The sequence below is a fragment of the Ambystoma mexicanum genome, chromosome 6q (genome assembly GCF_040938575.1).
Source record: "Ambystoma mexicanum isolate Mex_15411 chromosome 6q, UKY_AmexF1_1, whole genome shotgun sequence".
In the NCBI taxonomy this organism is placed as follows: Eukaryota; Metazoa; Chordata; class Amphibia; order Caudata; family Ambystomatidae; genus Ambystoma; species Ambystoma mexicanum.
This window is the reverse complement of record NC_090937.1, coordinates 1,111,279,178-1,111,306,134: the sequence shown is the minus strand read 5'-3', so window position 1 is coordinate 1,111,306,134 and position 26,957 is coordinate 1,111,279,178. Positions and strand designations below refer to the sequence as shown.

The 26,957-nt window shown below is 43.5% G+C and overlaps 1 protein-coding gene across 6 annotated transcripts in view; it reads right to left on the bottom strand.

Annotated features, from left to right (window-relative positions):
* The window catches only part of FRYL (FRY like transcription coactivator), a 3,055,992-nt gene that overhangs the window by 2,368,144 nt on the left and 660,891 nt on the right, over positions 1-26,957 (bottom strand). For 4 of the 6 annotated variants that reach the window (XM_069631694.1, XM_069631695.1, XM_069631691.1 and 1 more), the window contains 3 exons: positions 23,242-23,343; positions 21,414-21,458; positions 20,629-20,732 (listed from right to left, as the gene is read on the bottom strand). In XM_069631694.1, the coding sequence (XP_069487795.1) occupies positions 20,629-20,732; positions 21,414-21,458; positions 23,242-23,343 (251 nt within the window). The remainder of the gene's footprint in view (positions 1-20,628; positions 20,733-21,413; positions 21,459-23,241; positions 23,344-26,957) is intronic. The other 2 variants (XM_069631693.1, XM_069631696.1) reach the window with 1 other exon arrangement.

Here is a 26,957-nt window from a genome sequence, read left to right as displayed (position 1 = left end):
GTGATCAGGTGGTTCCAACATGGTGATTGCCTGACCCAGTAGTGGCTCCACCAGATCTCCTGACCTGTATGTATTACCCATGCTCAATAGCAGCCGGCGGGCAAGCCCACTTGAGCCTCCCGCTGGCCACTACCTTCAGCCAAGTATTTGAAGGATTACGTGAATTTGCTCACACGCAGTGAGTTCAAGAATTATTTTATCCCAGTAACTCCTTTGTGGTGCACAGTCCCAGACCAGACCTTTCAGGTGGTATTTTCTTCTTTATGTTTCTCACGCCAACCATATCTCTAAATAGACTGCAAGTCCACCGGCTACTGATTAAAGCTTGCATCGATTTTAAGACCATGGCTATTGCACAACGCTGCATACACAAAGTTACCCCTGAATAACTCAAACAATGCCCTGCGATGGATCAGCAATGTAAGACTCAAGACTAGGTTTACTTTACTCAAGGTTTGACAATTTCTTTTAAACCAAAATAAACAAACCCCAACTAAACCTACTCTACCAGGGTATTCCCTAAGGAAAACCTAGCATTCACAAAACTAACCCTCACATTAAACCAACATTTAAAGAAACATGAAAACATAAATTAAAGGTTACCCAACAACTAGCATCTTGGATGACTGCTACTTGTCCTGGGCGGATCCTGCTCCCCAGGAATGTCCCAAAGTCAATTCTTCAGAGAAAAAGAAAAGCCTTGAAACATTCCAAAGCAATAAAAGTTCACACAAAAAAAAAATCCACTAGTTCAATTAGTTCAACGGTTGATGAAGATTCCCCTATGCTAGTTCCACAAAGAAAACGACAGCACTAATACGATTCCTGGATAGCCTCCTTCCAGAAAAGTTAAAAACAAATGTACCACTCCTGCTTAACAACTCTTCTACTTGCACCTTCTATGGCATCTTTTACATACAGTTTTGTCAGGATGCTTCTGCTTAGGGTTTGCCCTCTCTCCAGCAACTCCCTTCTACTAATGAAACAATACGACAAGGCTCCCTTGCCCTACAGTCTACTTCGGCTCCTGCTACATTCAACTAATACAGTTCGTACAATTGTATTGGCTACCACAATTTTATAGGGTTAAGCAACCCACAAGACTTAAACTCTACAGGTTGGCACAGAACTCTCCTCTTGTGTCACAAGCAGGGTAGCCTCTTTGCCTTTACTTCTGTCTTGCAGCTACCCCAAAATCTGCTTTTAGCATTGACTATTTTTCTTTGACCTAATTGGTCTTTGCTCTACAGATTATAAATGCGTTTATTTGAACGAGTCCCCAGCTCCCTTCCCCAGCTTCAATGACACCGTTTCTACACTGGTTTTCCCAACTCTGTAGTGCCAAGCTTTTCAACCTTGGATAACCTCTGTCAACCCTATGATAAGGTCTCTGAGGTAGCAATAGCTTTAACAACTCTTAAGAGTGTTCAGTTCTTATAAAAGCTGGAGATACTGTAATGGAATTTGGTCTACTGGCATAGCTTGTACTTGTTCTCTGCTCAGCTTCACCAACTTCTGGTTCGTTATGCAAAATGGAGAAGGCCGTTTTACAATAAAAACCAAATGAAGCACACACAATTTCGTTTTACCCTTGAACTGCCACTTCAAAAGATGCATGTTCCTACCTTTCGGTCTGCTGCTTCTAGCCTGCAAGGTAATTGGGAAACAATGGGCCTCATTACGACCGTGCCGGGCCTGAAACAAGGGTGCCAGTAAGCTTACCGGCACCCTTGTTTTCAGACCGGCATATTGCAAGTCTGCCTGCCGAAGCCGCCGTGCCCGACAGGTCTGGCCCTGCCGGGCACCGCAGCCACAGAAGGCAGACCGGTCACAGAAGCACCAGCTCGGCATAGAGTTCTACTTCAAAATGGGAAAGAAAAGGCTTTCACTACACGCAGATGTTTCAGCTTTGATAATCGCATTGTGTGTTACATTTCCCACGTTAAAATGACTTCCCACTTCCACTAACAACTTTAGCTCGCCTTGAATATGTACGCGAGTCAGAGCTGGCTACAGTTACTGGAAAGGTATTTTGGTTGATTTGGAGTATGGAGCTTCTCTGTCCCGATTCCACAGTCACTGCGGGCTGCTTCTGCTTCCTGGGTTGGTTTCTTCTATAACTACTGCTGCAGGCACTCTTGGGACCCACACCCCTCTGCTGCACGATTGTCTTCAATCCAGCCTCATCAAAAGGAGAGACTTTGACAGTCTCGTTTCCCTCAGCTTGCTTCGGCATACAGGCCTTGGGTGTATGCATGACTTCAGCTCTACATTCACAGCAATTAGGCGCACCTGGAAAGACTGCCAGTCTCTTCCAATGATTAGTCAAACAGGGTTTGTGAGCACAGGACCAACTCAGAGCCTGCAGGTGAAATTTGCTCTTCCTCTGCTCCGGCATCCCTCTGTGGTCACACTTCCTTGTGAACTCCCAGCCTTGTGCCCAACTTCTGCTACTGCCGACATTCCAACTCCTGTTATAGCATCTTTCTACTGCTACTCTGTGCAGAAGCCTTTTATGCCCCTCAGTTGGGTTGAAAAGATTTCAGGTACAGGCCCTTAGAATTCATGCCGGACTCTGCCAAAAATCTATTAGGTTTGCCTGCCTGACCTGAGTTCCTGCATGTCTCTTGAGCCCACTTCACAGTACCCAAGGGATTCTGGGGCATGCATTCCTTTGTAGAAAGTTTCTATTTCTCTAACTCCTTAGAGATTTTCCTCCTTTTATATTATAATGGGAATTAAAATGTTCAACCGTTTCGGAGACAGTTGGGGTAGGAAAAGACACAGGTTCACCGTTCCTGTTGTCAAAGACCTTTGGCATTGTGGAGGATATGGCTTTTTAGGAGTACAACAGATAGGCTCAACACTAAAATGAATAACTTCTCTAGATTTTACCTTTTTATCCTTAATAGGAGGCTGAGACTCATCAAAAAGGCAATAAGGCAATTCATCCTCCAAGTCTGGGGTAAATGAATTTTTCTTTAAGGAAAAATACTGCATTTCACCCCATGAAATGTCACCACCATACTGGGCCTCGTCTCCACCCAGGTGATCCTCCCACAGTAGGCCACACCCAGGATTGGGATCAGGAAGCGTCTACCCTCTCCTGAAACCTGGGAGTAGACTTTAGGCCGGGATTTAGTATAGGATCTGCAGGATTCTCCACAGCCCTCCTGACGAAACACGTGTATGCTCTTAGCTCTGCCTCCAGTACCACATCTACATCCCTCGTTGCAGAAAAAAGAGCTGGCGATGTCAGCTTCTGTTTTATTACACCCACCGGAACTCCTTACAACTTGCCCTGAGAGATGAACACTCCTACACAAAACCTTTATAAAATTGGAAAAAAACGTGGTTGTTTGATAAATCTGCTTAAAGGTTTTCTATCCTCAATTTTCTGCTACCTGTGCCAACGCGATGATACGCTGGGCCTGGGTGTTTTCATAAATGCTATAAATAAAATAAAACCTGCTTTGTAACCTGGAAAGAAACTCTGGGGGATCCCTGAATACTGACTCAAGTTCCTGCATCAAAGAAAGACTTTTCCCCCAGCTTAAAACAAGGAACATTGTTGCATGAATTGTTTCCCAAAACCCCCACATAGTTAATTCTCTAATAGAAGTTTTACTGCTCGTCTTAGTCCTACCCCCGCAGTCTTGCTGCCCCCCAATTCCTTCCACCAGGTCTGCTGTAAATTGTTGGATCCAGTTGCCATTGTAGGTCTTTTCTCCTCACAAGCGGCAATGTAAAAAGCATTAACATAGTTTTCAAAAGGGGTCGTATGGCGGTAGGTAATACTTTCATGGAGTATAAGGTAGACAGCTATCAAGGCATGGTGTGTAAATAATGAAGGTCAACTGGCCTTTGCCTTGCGGGTAGAAAGAAATTGAATATCTGAAAAGGTGAGGATCAACACCTTGCAAGAGATGAGGGGGCACAAGAAACAGGCACTTGGGATGTTAACATGATTCCAGTAAAGACTGGAGGGGGGTTGTCTGTACTCCTGCTCTCTATATGGCAGAGTGGAAGCACAGAGTACCCTAGCTAGGGTCGCTATGGACGAGCAATCAAGGCTTAAGCTCTCAGGAGGTGATGCAGGCTGGTTCTTAAATACAGTGTAGCTTAGTGTAGTGTAGTCCCCAAGCTCCCTCAAAGGAATGCCCGCACACTATGTTAGGGAAAACACAGTCTTTATATAAATAAGGTTCACGTTATATACACAATCACAATAACACTTTTTACTCTGGAAATACTATAATGGAAAATATATACAGGTCTACGTGGTACCACTCTTAACTATCGATTCCTTTGAAATGTGCCCACGGCTAACAGCCCCAATAACATACGAATCAGATGGTAAAATGAATCAACGATAGACCACAGAAAGAATGCAAGTTAAATCAAGCAATGGCAGAACAGTCCCCCGTCTACCTAGAGACAGTTCTGTGCGAGGATCCCCCACACCCCCCCACCTGGGAAACTTGTAAATAAAGCGGATTGACAAGCCCAGTCCAATTAAGCTTAATATAGTCTCGATTCCTTCTAAAAGGTTCCACGACCCCAAAGTACTTGGTTTCGTAGAGTTCGTCGGGGAGTCGGCGACAGGCCCTTCTTGAGTGCACTACCTTTAAAGGCAGGAGCCACGGTTTGTCAAGAGTCGGTGAAAATAAAGGGTGAACACTGTCTTTGCTGCAGCAGCTTCAGTTCTTGCGGTGCCTGTTGACGATCGGTCGAAAACATCCAGCAAGCTGAGGTATGCAGTCTACCTCGACGATGAGCGTTCGTTGCTGCAGAGAGGTAATGAACTTTGGCCCAGCAAGGGAGTTGCGCCATCGGCATCTCTGGTCTTCGGGTGGCGGGAAACCCACCAGCGGATTCTCCTTGGTTGTCTGTGGCCTCGACTTTCTCCGGCAGTACGAAAGCGGTAGACTGATGAGCAAGAGAGTCATTGGATGAAATGCAAAGGAGCATTGCAACACCAGTCGTCGACGGCGCCCGTCAGTGATAATGGACTTCAATGTCCGGGCGCTTCGCTACGTAACTCCCCGCGGTCCCAGTCTAGGGTCGGCTGCCTTTCGAGGGTCGGACATCCAGGGAGCTTTGGCAAAGATCAGCTGGTGCATGATGGTCCCTCGTAGCTCGGGAAGAGGTCTCCTAGCCAGGTCCTCTCTTGGATCAGTTCCTTGACAGTCATGCAGCTTTCAGATTAGCGAAGGACAGCAGCAGCAATTCTTCTTTCAGTGGCCTTCAAGGTTAAGCATCAAGTATCAACTTCTGAATGATTTCCATCAGTGAGAGGTCCCCAGATATACTGTTTGGTCTCTCATTCACTCTGCTGGGTCACATTCAAGCAACCAATCATTCAGAAGGGCAGTCGGGCACCCAATCAGGCTCAACGTGCATTCAGGCCATTCTTCTCCATCCAGACACTCACAACACGGAATGTGTATTCGGACAAGCACTCTGCCATTGGTAACTCCACACTGCATTCATACCACTTTCGGGCAGGGCTGTCTCGGTCATTGTGTCAACCATACAGATACTAGACACCCATAACATGAAATGTGTATTAGTCACACACTCCATTCACCCAGGTCCCACCCCACAGGCGTACCCACAACATACAGTCATTGGGAAGGCTCCAGCCGGTCTTGTCTGGACTTCCCCACAACACCATATATGGAACTCCCACAGTCAGTCAGGGGGGGGAAGGGTCAGAGTCAGGGCTTCCCGGGACTTCGGTAATACAAGGTAACAGGCAATAATAATCAAGAGGCCATCTTGTTTCCTATCAGGAATCAAGTGATTCCAATGGCAGTGCCAGGGTATCCCAAAATGGAGGATACTCAATTCAGCATGTAGCTGCCACCAGCCCATACCCTGCTCTGTGGGCCACACACAGGTGCACAAAAACATACACTAGGAGTACAGGGCCATACTCCAACCCATGGGTGCTATAAGGAAGTGTCAGTTCACTAAACCAAAAAGAGGAAAAGCGCAACCACCAGGAGTCCCACTTGAACTTGTGTGGAAAACAAGACAGAACATATATGATAAAGGCATAAAGGACAATGATATGGAGGCCCTGTGCCAGCATTTCCAGCATCACAATTCAACAATACTGGTGCTAACTTGTTTTGTTATGGTTGATATACAACCTTTCAATATTATAAAATTCATGATATTGCAATAAAAATAAAAATCGCCACATTTCTCAGTCTAAAAATTTTAAAACAATTGACAATTCTTCATCTCATCGATTATCATTTTAAACCTATGTATTCCAAATATCTAACATTTAATCCCAGCTAAAAAATTAATGCCCGAGCTTTAACTTCTTTAAAATAATAAAAATGCTTTTTCAGGAGCAGCTCTCAATTAATTCAATTCTATACACAATGTAATTAAATGTCTCAGGGTCTCAGTTTCTTTGCCACAAACACGACATGCTTTGGCAGATTACGCCAGTTTTACTCTTGAGACCATGACCTCGAGAGCTCCAGAGATTGAAACGCAATCTTAAAAACCCTCTGGTTTTATAGAGCACAGGAATGGGCACAAGTACTTTGGGAGGCAATTAAACGCTCTCAATTCAAAATCATATATATATTTTTTTTAGACTTGTATCTATGACACTCCGCAATCTTAAGACACCAATCAAATTTTCATAACATCTTTTTTACATCGTCTGGTCTTGACAATACGGTTTCCACGTTAGTACCCGCCTCCTTTAGCTAGTCCAGGCAGCCCTTCCTCCAGACAGCGCACCAAAATGAGCATCTTTTCTTAGTGGACGCAAGGCTGAAAACAGAGTTATCCTGGCCTAGTATTATTTTCCTTAAACGAACTAGAAATGTCCACTTTATAATTATGGATAAAGAAGTCCAAGCTCATAACAATGAATCTGAATTGACATTCCCTTAGGTACCACAAGACCCTTTTCCAGAGTAGCCCTTCCCATTTGATCCAATCTATTTTTTTCTCCAAAAATAGAATTGCTTACACTCTGTATGATAGGGTCGGGAACATTTTGTTTGTAGAAGGTCACCAACCACTTGTAAGAGAATCTACCATATTTGGTATACAAAATAAGCCCCTAGAAAGCTGCTGTTACTATCTTTGTTCTTAAATCACTACAGTATTGAGTTTCGGACCGCAAATCATTAACTAAGATCCCAAGATATTTGTAGTCCGAGACCTGTTGTAAGGGGAGATTATATGTTCACATAGAAGGGATTGCCAACTTCTTCCCTTGACACGATTTAAGCATCAACTCATTAGATTTGTTTGTGTTGATCTTAAAACCGTTGTCAAAGCAAAAGTCCTCCGATTCGGCCAGTTGAAAAGAACCAAATCTTATGCTTACAAAAAAACATTGAAGGTATAAAACAACTGAATCAGGACCAACCAGAGTCTAGGAGGAAATGCATGTGCTTTTGACAAATACACCCCAAAATCAGCAACGTAGAGATTAAACGGAACTGGAGCCAGGATCAAGCCCCGTTTTAAACCCGGTCTTGAAAGTGGTCCCCAGTAATTTAATCAGACCTGATGCAAGTACTTTATAATCAAAAAGTGGGATGGGCATTCCCAAGTATCCAATTTGTCTCATAGTCTAGCTCGGTCGACAGATTCAAAGGCAAGCTTCAAGTCTGTGAAGGCCAAGAAGACTGGCTGACCGGAGCAATCAACTAATTAAAGCCAAAGTAGCCAAGTTTGCTGAGGTGCACAAACCTGGGATAAATCCTGACTGCAAACAGTCCAACACGTTCGCTTTGTTTACCCAGTTTAATCATTTCCTTAACACCAGCTCCGCCAAAACTTTTCCTGAGACATCGAGCAAGGCAATGGGCCGATAATTTTCAGGGTCGGACCAAATTCCCTTCTTAAAGATGGGTACAGTTACAGATTTTTTCCATGTATTACTGATTTTATTGGTGCAATTAGATTTGTAAATTGACTATACATCAGGGAGTGAGGGAAAAAAAAAAGACAAGTAACACTGTTCTGGTTATTAAGTACTATAAGTGCATTTGCAGGGGAAAAACATCAATTACCAGCTTTTCGGCGCCGGCTCTGACACGTTACCTAGGTTATGCAGCCTATAACTGGCACGCGTCACGGCAAAGTGCTGAGGCAAAGCCTGTTTGCAGCCAGGTTGTGGCATAAAGAGGGAGTTTCTGCCCGATAACCGCTGGATTTGGCACAACGCTAGGTTTACAAGTAAGGAGTATTGGAGACATATTCTGATTATATTGATTTTGGATGACTTCGGTACTATGATAGTTTTTACTAATGGGGAATTAAAGGAGCTTGATTCGAAGAGTGGGATATCCATCTTTGCCTACATTGGATAAGATCAGGAAATTAGGCATCGAAAGAAGGGAGATTGTCGAGACATTATCCCCCGTCTACTGTAACAGAAAGGAGAGACCTTTAAAAGCAGCTTTGCAGAATGTTAGGTCAGCAGTAAAGCATGCTATGGATTCAGGATTTTATTGAATCTCATGATGTGAACTGTATATTACTCACTGAAACCTGGTTTAATGATAACTCACAGCATAATGTACTAGTCCTCAAGACTATTCTATACAACTTCAAAGAACTTCAAAGAGAAGCAGTGGGGTGGAGGCTATTATTAGAGCCCCTTTAAAGTTGTCCCAAGTGCTAGACTGGGATGACTATTCATGTGTGTATTTAGTGTACTCCAACCAGAACCAAACAAATTTTGTTTGGGTATCGCCCAACAGGACCTGCAAAACATTCCTGGAAAAATTTGATAAATTCCTTACAGATACTGGTAGTATCCTACCATGCCCCGGGTCCTCTTCGTAGCAAGTCACCCTTAACGGCTCCAAGTAAATTGAAACGTCAAGGTCAACTAGATCAGTACAAGGAGGAAATCTCACCTGGTCTTTCTCCCATTCAGAGACTTCAAAAATCTCGAATCTAGGGGGTGAGGGGGTGTTTGGGGCGGGAACTGGAGCCCTGTTTCCATAATTACCTGACTTATCAATCTTGAAGGGATGCGCAAAAATACTCTGTCTAGCTCAGTATCATTTACTAACTCGATCTGGTCAATATCTTTCGAATCAATTAAACACAATTTTGCTATCTGCTTGAGCAATCTCATGACATTTCCTCTATTCAATAACTAGGGTCCATGGTTGTCTACGAAACATTCAAGAAGAAGGCAGCCACCCTTTGTTTGGGCTGTCATTTGAATTTTGGGAGGCTCCCTAGAATACAAGCTCCATTAGTACGTAAATAAGGGTGCGACTTGCACTTTGAATGGTCTTCTCCACGAGAAACATACCCGCCAGACCCACTAGATCATTCTACTCGCACCGTCTTATAATCCCAAGGTACAATCTCAAAACGGCAGAAGGAGCTAGTTTCACAGTCCTGGCTGCCAAACGCTGGGACCCTCTACCTCTTACCATCAGAGTTGTGGGGTCAGCGACTTCTCTGGAGGAGGGGCATGAAATCGGTCCACCCAGTTTTCTTTTTTAGATTTGTTTTGCTCTTTTACCACTTTACATCACCCTTTGATGGTGTGGAAAATCCTCAAAAGGGGCAGAGTCCGTCCTGCAGAACTAATAGCAGTGTCTGCCACTGGGAATGACTCTATGGTCGCCTGCGGCACCTTTTCCACAAGTAGAGCTTCTTCGTCAGGTAAGGTCAGATGAGGCACCATATGTTTGTACAGGCAATGAGGCACCGGGGGCCGACCGATGAATATTTATTTCTAACCTCAGTCAGCTTTGAGATTATAGTATCGGATTGCATCACAACCTTTTCATTGAGCATGTCATATAGTTTTGTTAATGTTAAGAGACTTATTCATCGCTGACAGCAGATTTGTCTGGCCAAGGGAACGTCTGAGTCGGGTGGATAAATGACAGAGGAAAGTTAATTGTATAGAGGGGAATCAGGGTAGAGTATCAGGGAAGACAAGTTCCTTACTTGATAAAATGAAGCACTTGTCTGGTGACTCACTCAGAGCTTCCGGCACCACATTATTTCCTAGAACATGAATCGGTTGTTGAGCTTCCAAGTTGTTTAGTATAGTCGATTCAGGTATACACGTCACAGAATTGTCCCCTTCCCGGGCACCCTCCGGACGACTAGGAGCAAGCTCCTCCCTCAGTACGTTGTTACTCGTTTCAAAGGAGGGGGATAGAATCGCCAGCAGGGTTAACGTGTGCCGTGACCATTAAGGCTTCCATTTGTAAGTACTGGTGACTGTCAACTTGGTCTCGCTCATTTGAAAGCGAGAAGGCCCCTGGATGAATCGACGAAAAGTCTATCACCCAGGATAACAAAAACTCCTGCTTTTTTTCAACTCCGCTTGACTTGTCACCTCTTTTAAGGTCGTTTTTGAGATTTCCTACAATGATATCAACCGGGCCACCGTGCACAGTGGAGGAGGGGACAAATGTTTGTAGGAATGAGTTAGATGTAGAGTTTCTGCCTCCAAATCATGTTGTACCACGGTTTTCTCACACAGATAAGGACTAATGTCCTTCAGATTTAATCGAGGCAGGCATTTTTTTGGAGGCAGTTGTGCAACTTTAATGAGGCTCTTGTATTATCTGCTTTGGGAGGGGTGTTAGGAGTTCATTTTTAAACGACCACCACCAGAGGCGTCACACTTTAAGGGCATGGCACTTTTCAAGGTGTAAGCATAAGACATCCTGCCATCTAAGTGAAGATGATGAACTTTGATTACCTGAGTTAGACAGTGGGTTTTAGAGGACAGAAGAACACTGGTTTCCAAACAGGAGCAAGGCAAACCTCGCCTCACCTCAACCCGGGGCCAACTGTAAACCACTCCAGGTCACCACACCGCTTCAAGGCTACCTCCACACCACACAGCCCACCCAGAATGCCCAGACTGCCACTCTTCTCCACGGCTCAGCAGTGGTTTAGTAGTGCAGCGCCCCCTCCACAGGTCAATGGACAACAGACTTCTCAGCAGAGTGACTGCCCAGACTGCAACTCTTCTTCCCCTCCCTAACATCAGTGTTCCAACAGCTAGCAAAAAAGATAAGAAAATGGCAAGTTGCCCTCAGCCAACAACTACTGAATTGGCCTCATGAAAACCAAGCCTGGGTGGTGTGGAGCAGCTTAACAGCACCCATTATAAATGTAGATCATTATACGAGTGGTCATTTTTGCTCACCCCTGCAATTTCCCATTTCATAGATTTGTTGCATTTGGCCAATCTGTTTAAAAACAATTTACATTTCAATCAAAAAGTACCTCTACCAGTTTTGGTGAAAATTCGTCCAGTGGCTAGCGACTGCTAACCTCACCGCACTATCACTACAATAGCCTGCACTTATATTTGACTGCCAAATGCATCATGTATGTGTAGTCCTAAATAAATCAAATTCTAGAAATTAAAAAATTCAGCAGTGTATAGAAAGTCTGCCTCCACCCTCTTTCGGATCCATGTCTCCGAAGACGGTTATAGGTCAAAAGTTCTAATCAAAAGATTTGAATTACAATTGGTTCGAATCAAAAGGACCGAAAACAAAAGGTTCGAAAACCCCTGTTTTTGTGGTAAAAAACACTTTTTTTTACCTACAGGGAAACCCCAAAAAAAAGATAATAAAAACAAATTCGAACCTTTGGTTTTCGATCCTATTGACGCTCACCTTTTGCATTCAAACCTTTTGTAATAGATCCTTTAACTGGACACCTCCGAAGACCACACAGAAAAAGCTGCATCTGGGCTTGCAGAACAAAAGGCTGCATTCCGAGCTGCAACGTTTTGTGTGCAGCCTTCTCCCCTGAACCTGCAACTGCTGCACAGCACCAACAGCCTCCCACCACCTTCTCCCGTCCCCTGCCCCGCTGACCTGCTGCGGGTTCCGGCTACTTGTTCCCAAGTCTACAGTGCGCGGACGGAAGCCTGGGGGCACAGCATGGCACTCTTTTGTGCACCACCTTTTGTGCCCCAGGCTTCCGGCCACACACTCTAGATGGTGACACCCCTTTCATATTGTGAAAGAGTAGCACACATTTCCGTGCAGCAGTTTTCATGGTGATGATTGAAAGGTGTAACAGTCTGTAAAGGGAAAAAACTACATCAGTTGTCTGGAAGGGTCAAACTTAGGAACTTTGATCAATGAACGGTCTACTACCAGCTATGGTAGATTCCCTGGCAACCAAAGCAGTGAGACCAACTAGCTTCCCCAAAATAAAAAGAAATATAAGGAAGATTGCATACTATCGAGTGTCCATGACAGTAACAGGTTCAGATGCTTCTCTACTGTGATGTGCCTTGCTGTCCTAGTATCTAGTGGAGCATTCCATTTTTCATGATGGAAAATTATACTTTGTATACTTGATTATATAGGTTTTAACTATAGATACATTATATGGCATTTGAGGAAATACAAAAAAGGGAATGAAGATCATTATTTTTGTCTATTTTGTGATATTTGACAACCATCCAGGGGTGTCTCAGCTTTGTGCAGAAAAGACAAAGTAACCCAGGGGGGAGAGGTTTAATATAGTGTTCTCTCTCGTTTCCAGAATCTGCTTGGGTAAATTATTCCAATTTCACAGCGTGTAGCCGTTCTTTGGAGGAGGAAAGACGTATGCCATTTGAAGCTTTGTTTTAAGTACAAAAGGGACTCGCTCAGCCATGAAGTGCTTTATGAACAAGGATGAGAATTCCATACTTGACTTAACAGGAAGGCAGTGCAGCTTCTTGATAATTTGTGCTATATGGGTTCATCTTAGTGTGACTATACAAAGCTTCAGTTTTTTGGCATGTATATATGGTGCAAGATACATTTTGTAGACCAGAATAAATCAAGTGACAGTAATTATGTTGGCACCTACAGTGGATTGAGAAATGAGGCACTGTGTTCTTCAGATATCAGGGGTCTAATTTCACACATCAAGTAGTAGCTGGAAAAACTAACAATGGGGTTGGCTTGTGAATTGACTGATCAGGTGGAATCAAAAATTATCCCTCAGTGTTTCGATTTACATTGAACCTGGATACAGCACACCACAACGCAGGTACACATTTGTTGATGGCTTCTGTGTCCCCATCAGGAAACCAAGTCTAGGGGGCTACCCGAATTAGCATAAGGAGACAACAAAAATTGATTTCTTACCCAACAATGGGCCTAATTTACAAATATGTTTTAACATGGCAAAGTCGTGTTGAAATAATTTTTGCGAATCAGGCCCAATGTGGTTTTACCCGACTGCACATAAATTGGTTAACTGATACATTTTCAGGAAACTCCCCTTCTTCCCTATGACATCTACAACTAATAACATTTTTCTAAAACTATTCCCGCACACATGGACATAGGTCACAAACTAGCACTGACCTGGATTGTTTCAATCAAAAAATGTATTATTGCATAATACAATGAAATAGACACGCAAGATAACAGGTAAGCCTATAACATGTGACAAAACTTGTACAAATAGGCACTGATGTAAGAAGAGCAGCTTGCCACTGAGGGCTGCTGGCCGCAACCTGCTGTGAGTCCTATCATAGTGGGGTAATTCAATTATGGAAGTGTGTGGCGAGGAGTGTGGTATCAGGAGAGCCTGCAAGGCAAGGGTGCTTGCAAGCAAAAAGCATGTGCCAGTAAAAAGGAAGTAAAGGAAAGCTGATAGGGCCTACAGTGTTTCAAGGGGGCGAGGAGGAGTGCTGAAATGATTGGTAAAGTAGTGGTGTATTTGGGGTCATATTCGGATATCATACAGAGGCGGACGGAGGAATTGGAAGCAAAACATAGGGGCATGGGTTTGGAGCAGGGGATAAGGAGTGCTTGCTCAGTAATTCGATTTGCTGTGTTCATTTAAAGCACATGGTTCCTGATTTTTACATACCCAGTTATGAAGAGTAGGTAGGTATGGGCATTTTTGTATGGGAAACTGTTTATCTAGAGTCACAGGGTTCGATAAAACTTTCATAGATCTCCCTTTCTCAAGTCAACAGTTTGAATCTCTACAGTACCTATGTTGTGCAATAGAATGCCTGGGTGTATATAGACCTATCTTAGCAGCGCCATCTTTGGAATGGCATGAAGTGTCTTCCTGCAGACAATAGATGATGCAAGATGGCTAAACCTTTGCTATTGGCGATGAAGAAAAAAAAAAGTGTTTTGGAGGCATGAAGCCCAATATGAAAAAGGTCTCTGACAAGTACTCTATACATGTTAATCAAATTCTTTTTTAAAGGTGTAGGCCAGGTAACTTGGTCAAATTGAATATGTCAAAGTCAGACTGTTAAATTGTGGTGGGATTATTTCTTAGCTTGAGAACATCGTTTTATATTAAGGTAATTAAGGCCATATTTAAGTGCTCTTAGAAGTTATTACAAACGGCCACCTCAAAACTATTTCTTTTTTTAAAAAAGGGACCAAAGAATTTCCCAATGTATTCTTAGTTACATAATATTCCTATCCAGCCTGAAGGCAAAGTATCATACATGACCCACGCATTAAGGGAATACAATTCAACAATGAGCTAGTTAAAATGCTGCTTTTCCCAAAATTCAGCAACTTCCAATATTTGTATTTTGAAAGATTCAGGAGTTTTGTTCATATTTCAATGTGTTAAAAGCAAACTTGGGGCATGTATAGATTAGGTCTACTTCATGACAATACAGCAAAAGGACCTAGTATAATTGGGAATTAATTCCACAATTTAAGTTCAAGTTTCGAAACTGGTTTCCCCTACGTTGGAAATTCTACTCCCCTCCTCCCCTTAAGCACTCCCTTGTGCGGCCACTCCTGAAAAAATCTTCAGCAGACCCTACCTCACCTGTCAACTACTGCCCTCTCCATCATTAACATCTACCTTGCTCTGCTTGCATTATTCCTCCTCCTCCTCGACGACAGTTCTTTTTCAAACTTCCTGCTGACCCTCTTGCACCCTCCATTATCCCCAACTGCCTTTTTGCCAACCAGCCCTGGTGCACCTGCTACGATCTCTGCCTAAACACCTTTAAAACTGAGTTCCTTCCCATCAGGTCCCCTGCTCCCTCCTACTTCCCTTCACTCTGGCCTTCTCCCTTGGGCTCTCCCCATGAACCTTCTTCTGAAGCCAGAAACCTTGGAGTCATCTTCGACTCCCATCTCATCTTCCTCCCTCACACTCAGGACATTGCCAAGTAGTCCAACTTTCAGCTCTTCCTTCTCAAAGGAATTCTCAAAGTTCTCATTTTTCTCACCCCCACCCCCTCCCCCCCCGAGGCTCAATGTTAGTCGAGCCCTGGTTCTCTCTAGGCTTGACTATTGCAATAGCCTTCTCCTGAATCTACCTTCTTCCACTCTGTGACCCCCTCCAGCTACTTCAGAATCAGGAAGCAAGACTTATCCTTGGCCTCAGGGCCAGGGACCACATCTCTCCTGCCCTAAAAAGTCTTCACTGGCTCCCGGTTGCTGCACACATTAAACTCAAATACCTCTGCATCATCCAAAAGGCTATATGGGCCCAGGGACCACACTTTCTTCAACTTTATCTCACTAAATACTCTTCCCTCTAGACCACTATGTTCCTCTGGCACAAATTCTGTGTGTAAAGCGTTTAGCTAAATAGGGGGTAGGTGGTTGATCGCTTTCCTCAGCTGGCTCCCTCCTATGAACAGCCTCCAGCGCCTCCGAGCCTTGAGCAAAACTTGCTTAAATTCCAGAAGCTCCTTAAGACTTTCCTCTTTACCTCCTCCTTCATTTCTTCTCTGCTCCGCCAACCCCACAGTTGCGGGATTGGTGTCCAGGGCCCTTCTGCATCCACGAGCCTCTGACCTTCCACACCCAATCTGCCCAGCTCCTGTCTACCCTCAGCACTTACCTTGGCACACCCTCCACCCTAGAGGTTTGCATGTACACCTAACGTGACTCCAGTCCTTGTAGCACTCAAACACAAGCACTTCATCTGTGGCTCACCCTAGAGCTCCGACTCCCCAGCACTTACCCCCTCTGTCCTCTTCCTTGCTGCACTTTCAATTTCTGAACATTCATAAGGCATAGTAGGTTCGACCTTTTACCCCTCCACTGCTCATAGTAAATATTGTGTTTTGTAATTTATTTAATTCCTATGTTATCTCCCCTCGCACTGTGGGCACTTAGAAACAGTATTTTACTTGCTGCATAAGCGCCTAACAAGCAAACAAATACTATATAACACCAAAAGATGGAATGTATTGATGTTGAATTTGTTAGGTAGAATTTCCATCTTGTGTGTAATTCTCCCCACATAGTGAGTCACCCAGCACTATTTGCTGGACTATTGTTTTTTTCTGACGTTCCTGAGTGAGTGGGAACCTTTTCCTCACCGACTCATTCTTTTTCTGAGACTCTGGGAACCGTTTTTGGTTAACATGGAGTCATTCTTCCATCTTTTTCAACAGCATCTGTATTTTACTATTGCAGCACATGGCATCTTCTGTGCAGTATTGCTGGTAACTCCTTTAGATTCCCTCTTTCGTTTTCTTTTATATTCCTGTGTTAACTTAAATGTTACCAGGAGAGGTGGATCATTTTTAACTTACCTATGCTTTTCTTTTGTGAGATCAGCCCACCTCAAGTTATGTGGAGGGCTGAGGGAAAACATAGTATTCCTTTTCTCACTTCTCCTGTAACTTCCCAGTGGCTGGTGTCAGTAGATACTTTCTACCGACTGAATTTTACACGCAGGCTGCTGTTGTAGCTCCGGTAAAAGACACATGGGTCACCATTGACCTACAACGGTGACCGTCTTCTTTTTTCGCCAACTCACAATGGCTTGCCCTTTCTTGAGCCTTCCTCGGCTAACCTGAGTGGAGGAAGTCCCCCTCACGACTTTGTCTTCAACGGGGTCCCATTGCGAAGCCTGACGGCGCCAGGGTGTCTGGGAGGACAGGAAGCTGGGAGGCCACCGAAACCAGTCAGGTCTTTGACCTCCATTGTGTCTGCTAAAATCCAGTTCCAACTGGGTGAGGAGAAAGCCACTATCCAAAGTCTAAATGTTGCATGCATGCTGATTGGCTGAGTTCCTGCATAAAAGGTGAAGGTCTGGATGCTGAAACCAGAGTCTACCACTGGAAGAAACATATTTCATTGAGCAACCAAGCATAGTCAGCATCTGGATGGTAGATGTGGATTGCTTTGCGGCGCAGATGTGCTGCCACTGGGGCCAAGCATTTGATGAATACTATTGGGGCCTACTTCAGGCCAAAGCAAAGTGGCTTGAACTGGAAATGTTGCCCCTTAATGTTCTCTCGATGAATGGGGAAGCGGTAGAATGCTTGCTCCAAATGGTGGGTCGTCAGGAAATCTACTTCCTCTAATCACGTGCTGCAACGCGACCCTCCTGAACTTTTGTGATTTGAGAAACTCGAGGCGTTGGAAGTCTAGAATGGGTTGCCACCCTCCTGACTTCCTCACCATAAAGTATCTGGAGTAAACTCTGGAGGCGTTGAGGGACTGGTTTTATAGCCCATTTGTGCATCATGGCCTGCCTGAGCCTCCCTTAGCAATTGTGCCACACCCAGTTCTCGCTGCGCAACAGGAGGAATGTGAGGACATTTGTCCCAGAATTCCAGAGCTTGCAACTTTTAAAGGACATTGAGCAGCCATATGTCTGGAGATCTTCCACCACTGATCCACAAATTGAAACAACCAGCCTTCTACCAAAGTGCAGAAGTGGGGGCGCGGCTCCTGGGCCGGTAAAGGCCTGCTAAGGCCTGGGAAAGTCCCCCTATAAGCTTCCTGGGTTGTGGCTGACGATGGGGGTTTGTGTAACCCTTGGATGACCTGGAGACTCTCCCTTTTGAGGAGCCAAAGGACTGCCTGCTCTATTGAAGGGTGCCCTGCGAGCGCACAGTCTCATGTCGGCCTGAATGGCCTTTCCAAACAAATTGTCGCCATCGAACAGCATGTCAGTTACTTTGGTCTTCACATCTGTGTGGAAGTTGGGGGCCATCTGCCAACGCTGGCGATGGGGGCTACACCATTGCCGATCTGTCAAAAGCCAGTATCCGCGAAGTCGAGGGTGACAGACTGCATAGTCAGAAGCAACCTTTCCTTCCTGGAACCGGGCTAAAGCTTGAGTCTTATCAGGAAGAAGTCGAGGAAGGGACCCAACTTAAAACATAACTCTTCCGTACCTTGACAGGACATTAGCAGACTTGTTAGTGGATGCTGCTGTAGTAATGATTGGCTTTCCTGCTGGACGTAGATTTTTCCCCTTTCTGTCTGGAGGAACCATAGACGAAGAAGAGGAGTTGGAAGACCTCTTGCTAGCAGCAGACGAGACTAGAGTCTGGCGAGTGCTGGGACCTGAAGCACCTACGGGCCGACTCTGCAACCCAGTAGTTCTTCTCCAACCGGTCTCTTTTGACAAAAACTATAAATAAAAATAAAATAAATAAATGAGTGGTATTAGGGGCCTTCATGATAGCCAGGCCATCCTCCTAAAGGTCATCCAACAGGTGAACTGAGACAATGGTATTCTTTGAGGACTGGCAGCGCTTAAAAAGGAAATCTTCCTTTTCTTTTTTACTCCAGGACGAGGTTGAATAGCTTGGCAGCTTTAGATATCGGAGTGGAACGGACCGATATCACCTGGCGAAGAGGCCCTGGAGGGCATATCGACATCAGGGGGTTCCCCATCTGCAGGAAACATTCATCAAACTCATCCATGTGTCTACCGGTTGTAACATGTCGATGTCCGTCTAGGTCATTTCCTCCACCACTGGGGGAAGCGCCACAAGAAATGGGCATGAGTTAGCAGGGGCCCAATGAGGCAGTGGCGGCTGAGTCCGAGAGGACATCAGAGGGCCCCTTGCTGGAACAGGGGTGGGAGCAGTAGGCAGCCGCTGCTGGATTTCAGGCAACAGTGTGTGCAAGGTGGTTACATATCTCTTGGTGCAGGGGCAGGAAAAGGACCAGGTGCAGTGGCTGGACCGGAGGCCTGTTGAGGGGCTAAATGGCTGGGAAGGCCAGAGTCCCTGAATAAGGCATTGACAGAATGGGATTGGATCAGCAAGGGTGGCCATGGAGGAACCCAATCCCACCCTTGCTGATCCAAGTAAAAGTCCAAGGCAGGTCTTCGGCAGAACTGGTGTAAACTGCTGGAGAACTCCTGGGGGATTCCAGAGTGAGGAGTGGTGCAGCCTTGGAGACATAGGCAGGAAATCCTGAGCTGGAGGCAAGTCTCCCAGCAAAACAGAGCCCTTGGGAAACGGGAAAAGACTGGAGCCAGCGGAGCAGGAAAAGGCGCCGTCATTGACGGGACCACTGATGAATGTCTAGGTGGCAAGGAAATCCTGGGCAAGGTAACAGTCACAGTGGTAAAGGTAACCGTCATGGATGAAACCTTCAGTCTTGCAGCCGACAAATAAAGAGCAGTCTTTGTAAACTGGGTTCGGCGACTAGGTACTCAACAGTGCGATGGTTCTAGTGGATGAATTAGTCGACTAGGCTTGTGTCAATGACTGAGCTGGTGATTGGCCCTTCGACAACTTGGTCTTCGACGAAGACCTGTGTATGGACGCTGACACCACCAATTTCTTCGCAAAAGAAGGCTGCCCGGCTGCCCATCAGCAGAGCTGGTGATGGCGACCTCTCTCCAAACTGTGTTCCACAGTGACCATTGACAAGGAAGGTGCTGAAGCATGTGATTTCACCTTTGTTTGGTCTTTGCCAAGTAAGCACCTTCAAAGGACCTCAACCTCTTAACTTAGGGAGCACCAGAGCCAGGACTATGCCCAGAAGCCGTTTAAGAGTCCTTCCCTTCTTCGAGCTGCGCCACCAACCTCCGATGGCAGCCCTTCTGTGTCTTCGAGAAAAAGGATTGGCAAATCAGAAATCAGTCAGCATCATGGTGGAAATGTTGATAGTAAATGCATCTGTGGTGCCGATCCTCGAAGATATTCTCCAGGCCGCAGTTTTCACTGGACCTTAAAAGACTCTTTTGTGGCATCCGCCATGGTGTAGGAGTAAAGGCCCGAAGCCTGGGCCTGTAGAACACGAGCTGGCGATCCAACGATGGACTGAGGACCTCCTACGACAATGGGTCCCCTACCGCCACTAGTCAAAATGTGACGGTAGACAATGCAGAGATGAAGAATTTTTGCAAAAATAGGCAAAAGAGCGAAGGACTATCCGATTTCGAGGAGAGAAACACAACGACTCCCAACACGAGAAACGTGTAGTAAAAATCTGAAGATGGCTAACCAGGGGTGGATCTTAAGAGGACGCATATCATTTGAGGGGGCAGTATGACCCCAGAAAGAGAACAGAGGAGACTAGAAGTCTTTAACTAAAAGCTCAACTGCTTTAAATTTACTGACGATTTCCAGCCTGACGACAGGGAATATTCATGAGCATGTGAATGTATGCAAGACCCCATGCTGGAGAACCACAAATATCTGTACTCAGTGAGCATGCCATCTATTCCTAGGATTTGTATATACTAGTGCTATCCCCTATGCCACAAGCTAGTTATGCCTGTCACTGTAAGCTTATGTACTAAATGTTAACATACAGAGAGCTACAACTAAAACAGATTAGGCATGTAATCACAATTGTAATTATGCATCTTCTACAACACAAATTGCATCTTTTTTAGTATTTTTGTTTATCTGTGTATGGAACTTACCTTTGTGTTACAGTGTTGCTTTCACATTTTATTCTAATTACATAAACCCACAACAATCTATACAACGATTCCAGTGCAACTCGGGACATTTTGGGATCTTTGTTCTGCAAAAAAGAATAATAATAATCAGTAAAATTCTCTTAATGACTGCATATGTGACCCCAACATTAATACACACAATTGTAATCATAATGATTACTCTGAAAAAAGGAGGTAATATTTTGCAAAAAACAGACAGACGGTTGCTCAAATCGAATCCATACAACTTGTTAAAACAATTATTGACTTAAGGCGTGCAGACATTTTCTCTTGTAAACTGAAGAGGCGCAATAACAATCACACCTTTAAACTGTGGATAATATTTCATCTTTGTTTAAAGTACACTCCTGCTGATTGCCCTCCGTTGAGGAAAAAGACTCTTAAATACATGTCCTCTATTATTCAATAGAAAACGACCCTTAGAAATGCATTAGGCAACCGCGACTGAATACGAACTAAGGGTCAAAGCATGTGGTAAATTTACTAAGTTAGTGTACATTGTGACATTAATACTTAAAGAAGAATTATTTCTTCATTTGATATGGGCAAAGAAAACATATTTGACCAATTATGATGGCGGTCCAGTTAGCACACATGGCATTACAAATGTATGAAAAACTGTGCCACTTGACCTTAAACACATGAATTGATCAGAAAGTGAGCAGCAATATACATAAGCAGAGCTAGACAGCGAGCTGGGAAGGTGCCGTTTACGTCTCTTGCCCTACTATACCACATTCACTCACCTGCAGAGTTTCTATTTGCTTTCTGATACTGTTGTTAGATGGCATCTAAATGAAGCAATATGAGACAGCAAAACATAACAAGCATGAGAATGGGAGGCACATGCATGTTAGATGAAAAAAGCACAAAAACAACAGACAGCTGAAAATGTCATGCTCTTTGCAGGTCTCCAAGTGCATTTTCTTCTAATAAACCTAATCTTAGTAGCACAAGAAATGACATTAAATGTACATCTGTTTGTGCCCAATCTCTAGAATTGGATTTCAGTATAGGTTTAATTGCAGAACCACAAAATGTAGGCAAGGCAATCACTGTTTTTTGCACACCTAGGAGGACAATTCTGAGTGGGATTATGCACAAAAGCTTCCAAGATATTGAATGAAAAAATCATTTCTTACAAAATAACTGCTCCAGGAATTTGTCGTCAATGCTGACAAAAATAAAGACTGGCTTTGTGTGGATATGTTCTATGGAGGCTATATGTGCCAACTGAAAAATTATTTGCAAGAAAATAGCAAAAACTACCAAATGATTGTGGAGTATGCGTGTTTTCAAGTAAAAACAAGAAAGTGGTGTCAAATAAAAAAAAAAAAATACATGAAGTATATAATCTGCAGATCCTGCACTGATTAGGGCTTGGTTTTGTACTAGAGGTAAAGGCAAGTGAAACCTGAGGTTTTTGGGAACATTTCAGATGAATGAATCCATTTTAGTGGAGCTTATTGGCTTTAAAAAGTTGGAGATTAATGGAAGCCAAAGCTAGTGCAATAAAGAAATGGCAGTAGTAAAACTCCTTTGAACTGCAATTGTAAACAAATAATATTAAAGTGAGTACTAAACAGTAATAGGGCAATAACTAAGCTAAAATACATATATTGAAGAGCTAGATCATGTTAAAAGCTCAAACTCTGCAATTTCCAAAATCAGTGGGGATTATATTTGAACTACATACAGGTAGATTAAAATCCCTCTGACCAGAGTCGCTAGTGGCAATACATGTGGCCCCGTTTCAGAAAATTACTTAGAGGCCAGGTTTGGTCAGTACTGTCTCAAATTTGTTTAAATACCATCAAGAATCTTCAATTGGTACAGCAAAATGAAGTGGTTTATTGGTTTAAACATCGTACTTGAACATGAAATAAATGGTACGTCAGCCAAAATAATAATAAGAATGGAAGCAGGCAATGGTAAAACAATAAGTTAGCAAAAGCAAAAATTACACGACAGGCATGCTTGTATTGAAACGCACAAAGGATGTTAATGACAATGAGCACATGCAAATCTTTGGGAACACCACATACACCATACTTAAAGCAAGGGAAAATGGACAGAACAAGTCTGTTTTGAGTTAGTATAAACAGCTATTTAAAGTCATGGTTAACCCCGAAACAAGACCCTACACAGTGGATACCACTACCTTTGAAGAGAATTCAATTGGAAGCAAGATAAAGAAAGAGGACAGAACATGCATACATTTCTTGTTTTTAAGTCAAGGGAAATTATACAATAGATCTGTAAGGGGTTTCTTTTAATCAATAATGAAATCATTTAAGATCTCATTGTGAACGAATTATAAATGCACAGGATAAAACTTATCAAAGTGTTCCTTTCTGCATACAGCATAATCTATGTTATGACCCACTGTTTGGAATGAAGCTGAGATGCACATTTTGTCACAAGAAATGAAAACGGGAACTATAAATTGTTTAACAATTTAAAAATCAAGCCCTCAGATCTATTCATAACAAACAAGAACTATATTGCTGTATTCGATAACACGCTAGAGGTCATTTGATTTATAGTAAAAGTGCATCAATTGCAATCCCCTACCTTCAAGTGTGACAAACAGTTTTGCAGAAAAACATGCCAGTTGTTTAAAAAGAATTGCTTCTGGCTGACACATAGGAGACAGGTGATGAGGGGATACAGAGCCTAGAAGAGGAAAAGCAATATTAAAATCACTACTGCTTACCCCAATGTTAGCATAAACAATTGAATATGGACACCAGTGATACAAAATGGTACGCCTGTTTTTTCGAATATTTTTACATTACTTGGTTAATGCACTAGATTTCAGTCAGCCATTTAAGTTATGCTTTAATCATGTATAAAAATACTCAATAGAATCATTTGGCAACAGCGAAGGGCGTGATCAAAATCAATTGTTGTCTTAGCCATTTTGACAATGGTCAAATACATTTGCCATTTCCGAACACATTTGTGAAAGGGAATTAACTACCAAAACAAATGCAAACATTTTCTCTCAAATAAGTTGACAAATAGTAAGGGAGATGTGAGATGTAACCATAATACATGTGTCCAGAAAATAGAACTACAATCCATTATAGGATAACTTTCTGTGCAGGATACTTGGCGTGCAGCTCATAAAGTGGTTGCACTCCGACTTAAGTAGCTGAGTGAAAGCAGAGAGAATAGGAATCTAGGCACAGATGGAACATTCTATTCGAGAGTCGCCAACGAAATGTCATCTGAAATCCACAGGGTCGGGTTACAAAATTGTGTGGGGCATACACATGCGCAAAAATAAACCAGTGAAATCAATAAGCAGAGATGACATCAGAAACAGCCTTACGAAAGGGTGGCACAATCGACATTATATCGACAACATTATTTACATTTTCTGAAGAGAAAAATGAAATAGCACATGTTTGTTCAAGGCCATGTAACTCACAAGACATGCATTGTCTTCTTGAAGTTAAATATACCGAGCCAATTCCGAGTTGAAAAACTAAGCTCTGTATCACGGAACCAAATAAACGTTCACCTTATTTTAAAAGTGAGGTCTACGGTTTTGTCTGTCATAAAATGACCCATGATTTCACCGATAGGCTTCCATTGTGGAAACACAATGGATGACAAATGTATGTACCCATCTTTAGTGAAAGCTGAAAAGCGGATCGATCTGTACAGTGGCAACACAAAATTAGCCCTGCTCCGCAAGATTTTGTGGCAGACTCTTAGGCCAACTTGGCCACTACTAATGTCCAACTATTATGATCATGCCGCAGCAGCATGATGCAGACTACACGAAGTGAAAGATGGAAAAGCTGTAATCATATCTTACATCTTAGATGCAACATAGGAACAAGGGTGCGGCACCTGGCCCGTAGCATCCAAATGTTTGAGCCACCATTGTATGTAGCCAATAACATTATGCACATGGCAGAGGCAGCTTTTGGTGCTAGGGAATTGGGCAGCTCCTGAGGGGGCATTGATTTGTAAATGATTCTAGGTCAGCGGTGGCAGGTGAAAATCTTTAGTGCAGGAGCATTAATATCTTCCACAAATGAGTGAAAGCCAGCAAACCTAGCAAGGGTGCCATAAGTAATGGAGGGGAAATCAAGTGTTGTCCCGATAAAAATTTAAATGTAAATGTGTTGAAATAGTGCATTTTACAGCATAATTCTAAGAACAATCGGTTAAAAAGTCATGTACAATTGATTCTCTAGAGTAATGCATGAAGAGTTAGTAGATGCCGTGTCACCAACGGTACACAAGAGCAGTTGACCACTGTTTAATGCCTGAGTTTACAACATATGTCAGCATTGCCATTGTAAATGCTTTTTATGCAGCAGCGCCAAGGATATATCGCAGAATTGCCAGTGTAACAATTCATAAACCAAGTCGATACTACATAAAGCACTTTAATTTTGTGGCCACAATCTATGCCATTACAGTCAATTCAAATAACATATGAAGCTGTGAATGCAATTTAGGCGTGTATGGTCACTTTAAAATCACGTTAGTGAAGCTGCAGCAACAATCAATGCCAGTATAGTCACTGTAAATCGTGAGCCAACATTGTTACGATTAATAATTTCCCTGATTTCCCTGATGAAGCACCCTGCCAAACAGGTGGACACACCAAAACATGACTCACAAAATCAGAAGCAAGAAGCAAGGACATGTGCAGACCTGAACTCCTCCGCAGAAAGGAAAGAATTAGAAGACAAGCGTTCCCAGTCTACTCCACCCAGAATCTGGAACCTCGTCTTGGTCAACACCAGGCATGCCCCCCTCGCTTTTACATTGCACGGAAGAGATCAAAGCTTCCCCCAGCCCCTTTCAGGAAGTCTTCTATCCAACACATAGGTCCACACACTCCACTGTGCATCTAACCAGAGAATGGGCTATCTGCTACAGTCCACTTTACTTCCCTTGTTACTTTTAGATCCCTAGGTGACAAGCTGCCTCTCCACTGTTAGCTCACCGTTCTTTTATTCGGAGCCCTTGTGATCAGCTTTCCTTAGTGTGTAATTCCACTGACTTGTAAAGCACTTAGTTGTTGGCCGAATCCAGGGTCCACACTCAATAAGTGTCCTAATAATAATGATCAGCATGATCGAGTGGTTTTGTTTGCATCTAGTCTGCATATTGTAAATACATTTCCTTGCCTCAGCGGTTTGTTTTGTTTGCTTATATAGCACGCTGAACCCTGAGGTAGCTAGGCGCTTGACTTGAAGAACTAGTTCCATACATGATATAAATACAAATAGTATTTACTTTTACCGCACCACGATACCTCGCACAGAGATTCTCAGCGCCCCACTTCGAACAGACTCACCAGAGCCAGCTACACCAACCGTCTCGCTATTCCCAAAAGCCTCAAAGCTCGGGCAGGCGGCTCAAGCTTCCCCGGTGATAGCAGCCACCAACTGGAACCTGTTACCTCCCACAACCAGAAGTATTGAGGCCCACTCTGCCTTCAGAAAAACAATCAAAACAAGACTATTGGTATAACTCCTACCCTCGATCTCATATTAAGCACCCGCTACTTGTAACCCATGCATTTCCATGTATTTGCTGTAACTAAGACAATATTTTGAAACAGCGCCTCAATGCCTCTGGGCTGCTATCAGCTTTACAAATACAAAAATAAATAAATAAGAGCGTAGAAATAATATACAAGAATATAGGAAATTACAGTGTACATAAAATAGAAAGTTAAAATAAAATACAAGGATTTACATGTTGCAGGAAGCGAGTAAAATCTGTAGTAGACATTTTTACAGAATATACAAACACAGTGAGATGTTCATTATGTAGGGGGTGGTCAAAGAGAAGAGCCAGCTTTTGACTTTGAAGTGGAATGCAGGGAAGGAGTGTTCATCTCTAAGCGCAAGAGGCCAGGAGTTTGAAGTTTTAGCAGCTAGAACTGGGAAACTGGTTCCGCCTGATTTTTGGGAGTCTGAATTTGGCAGTGCTAAAGCAATGGGCATAGTTGGCTCTGGTGGGCCTCGATGTGGTCTTTATGCACAATTTATCAGCCAGGTATTTAGGGGCGGTATTGTCGAGACATTTGTGGGTGATCATGAGAGTTCTGAACGTGATTCTGTCTGTTATGGGGAGCCATTTGGCTGTCTCTCTGTCTTGGGATATGTGATCGAAGCGTGGAATATTGAGGGCTGCTCCGAGAGCATTATTTTGCAGGATTTGGAGTTTGTGGATGTTTTGCTTACTGGTGCTTAGATAAAGGGAGTTACAGTAGTCATGTTTTGATGGTATCAAATCTCTAGCCAGTATGA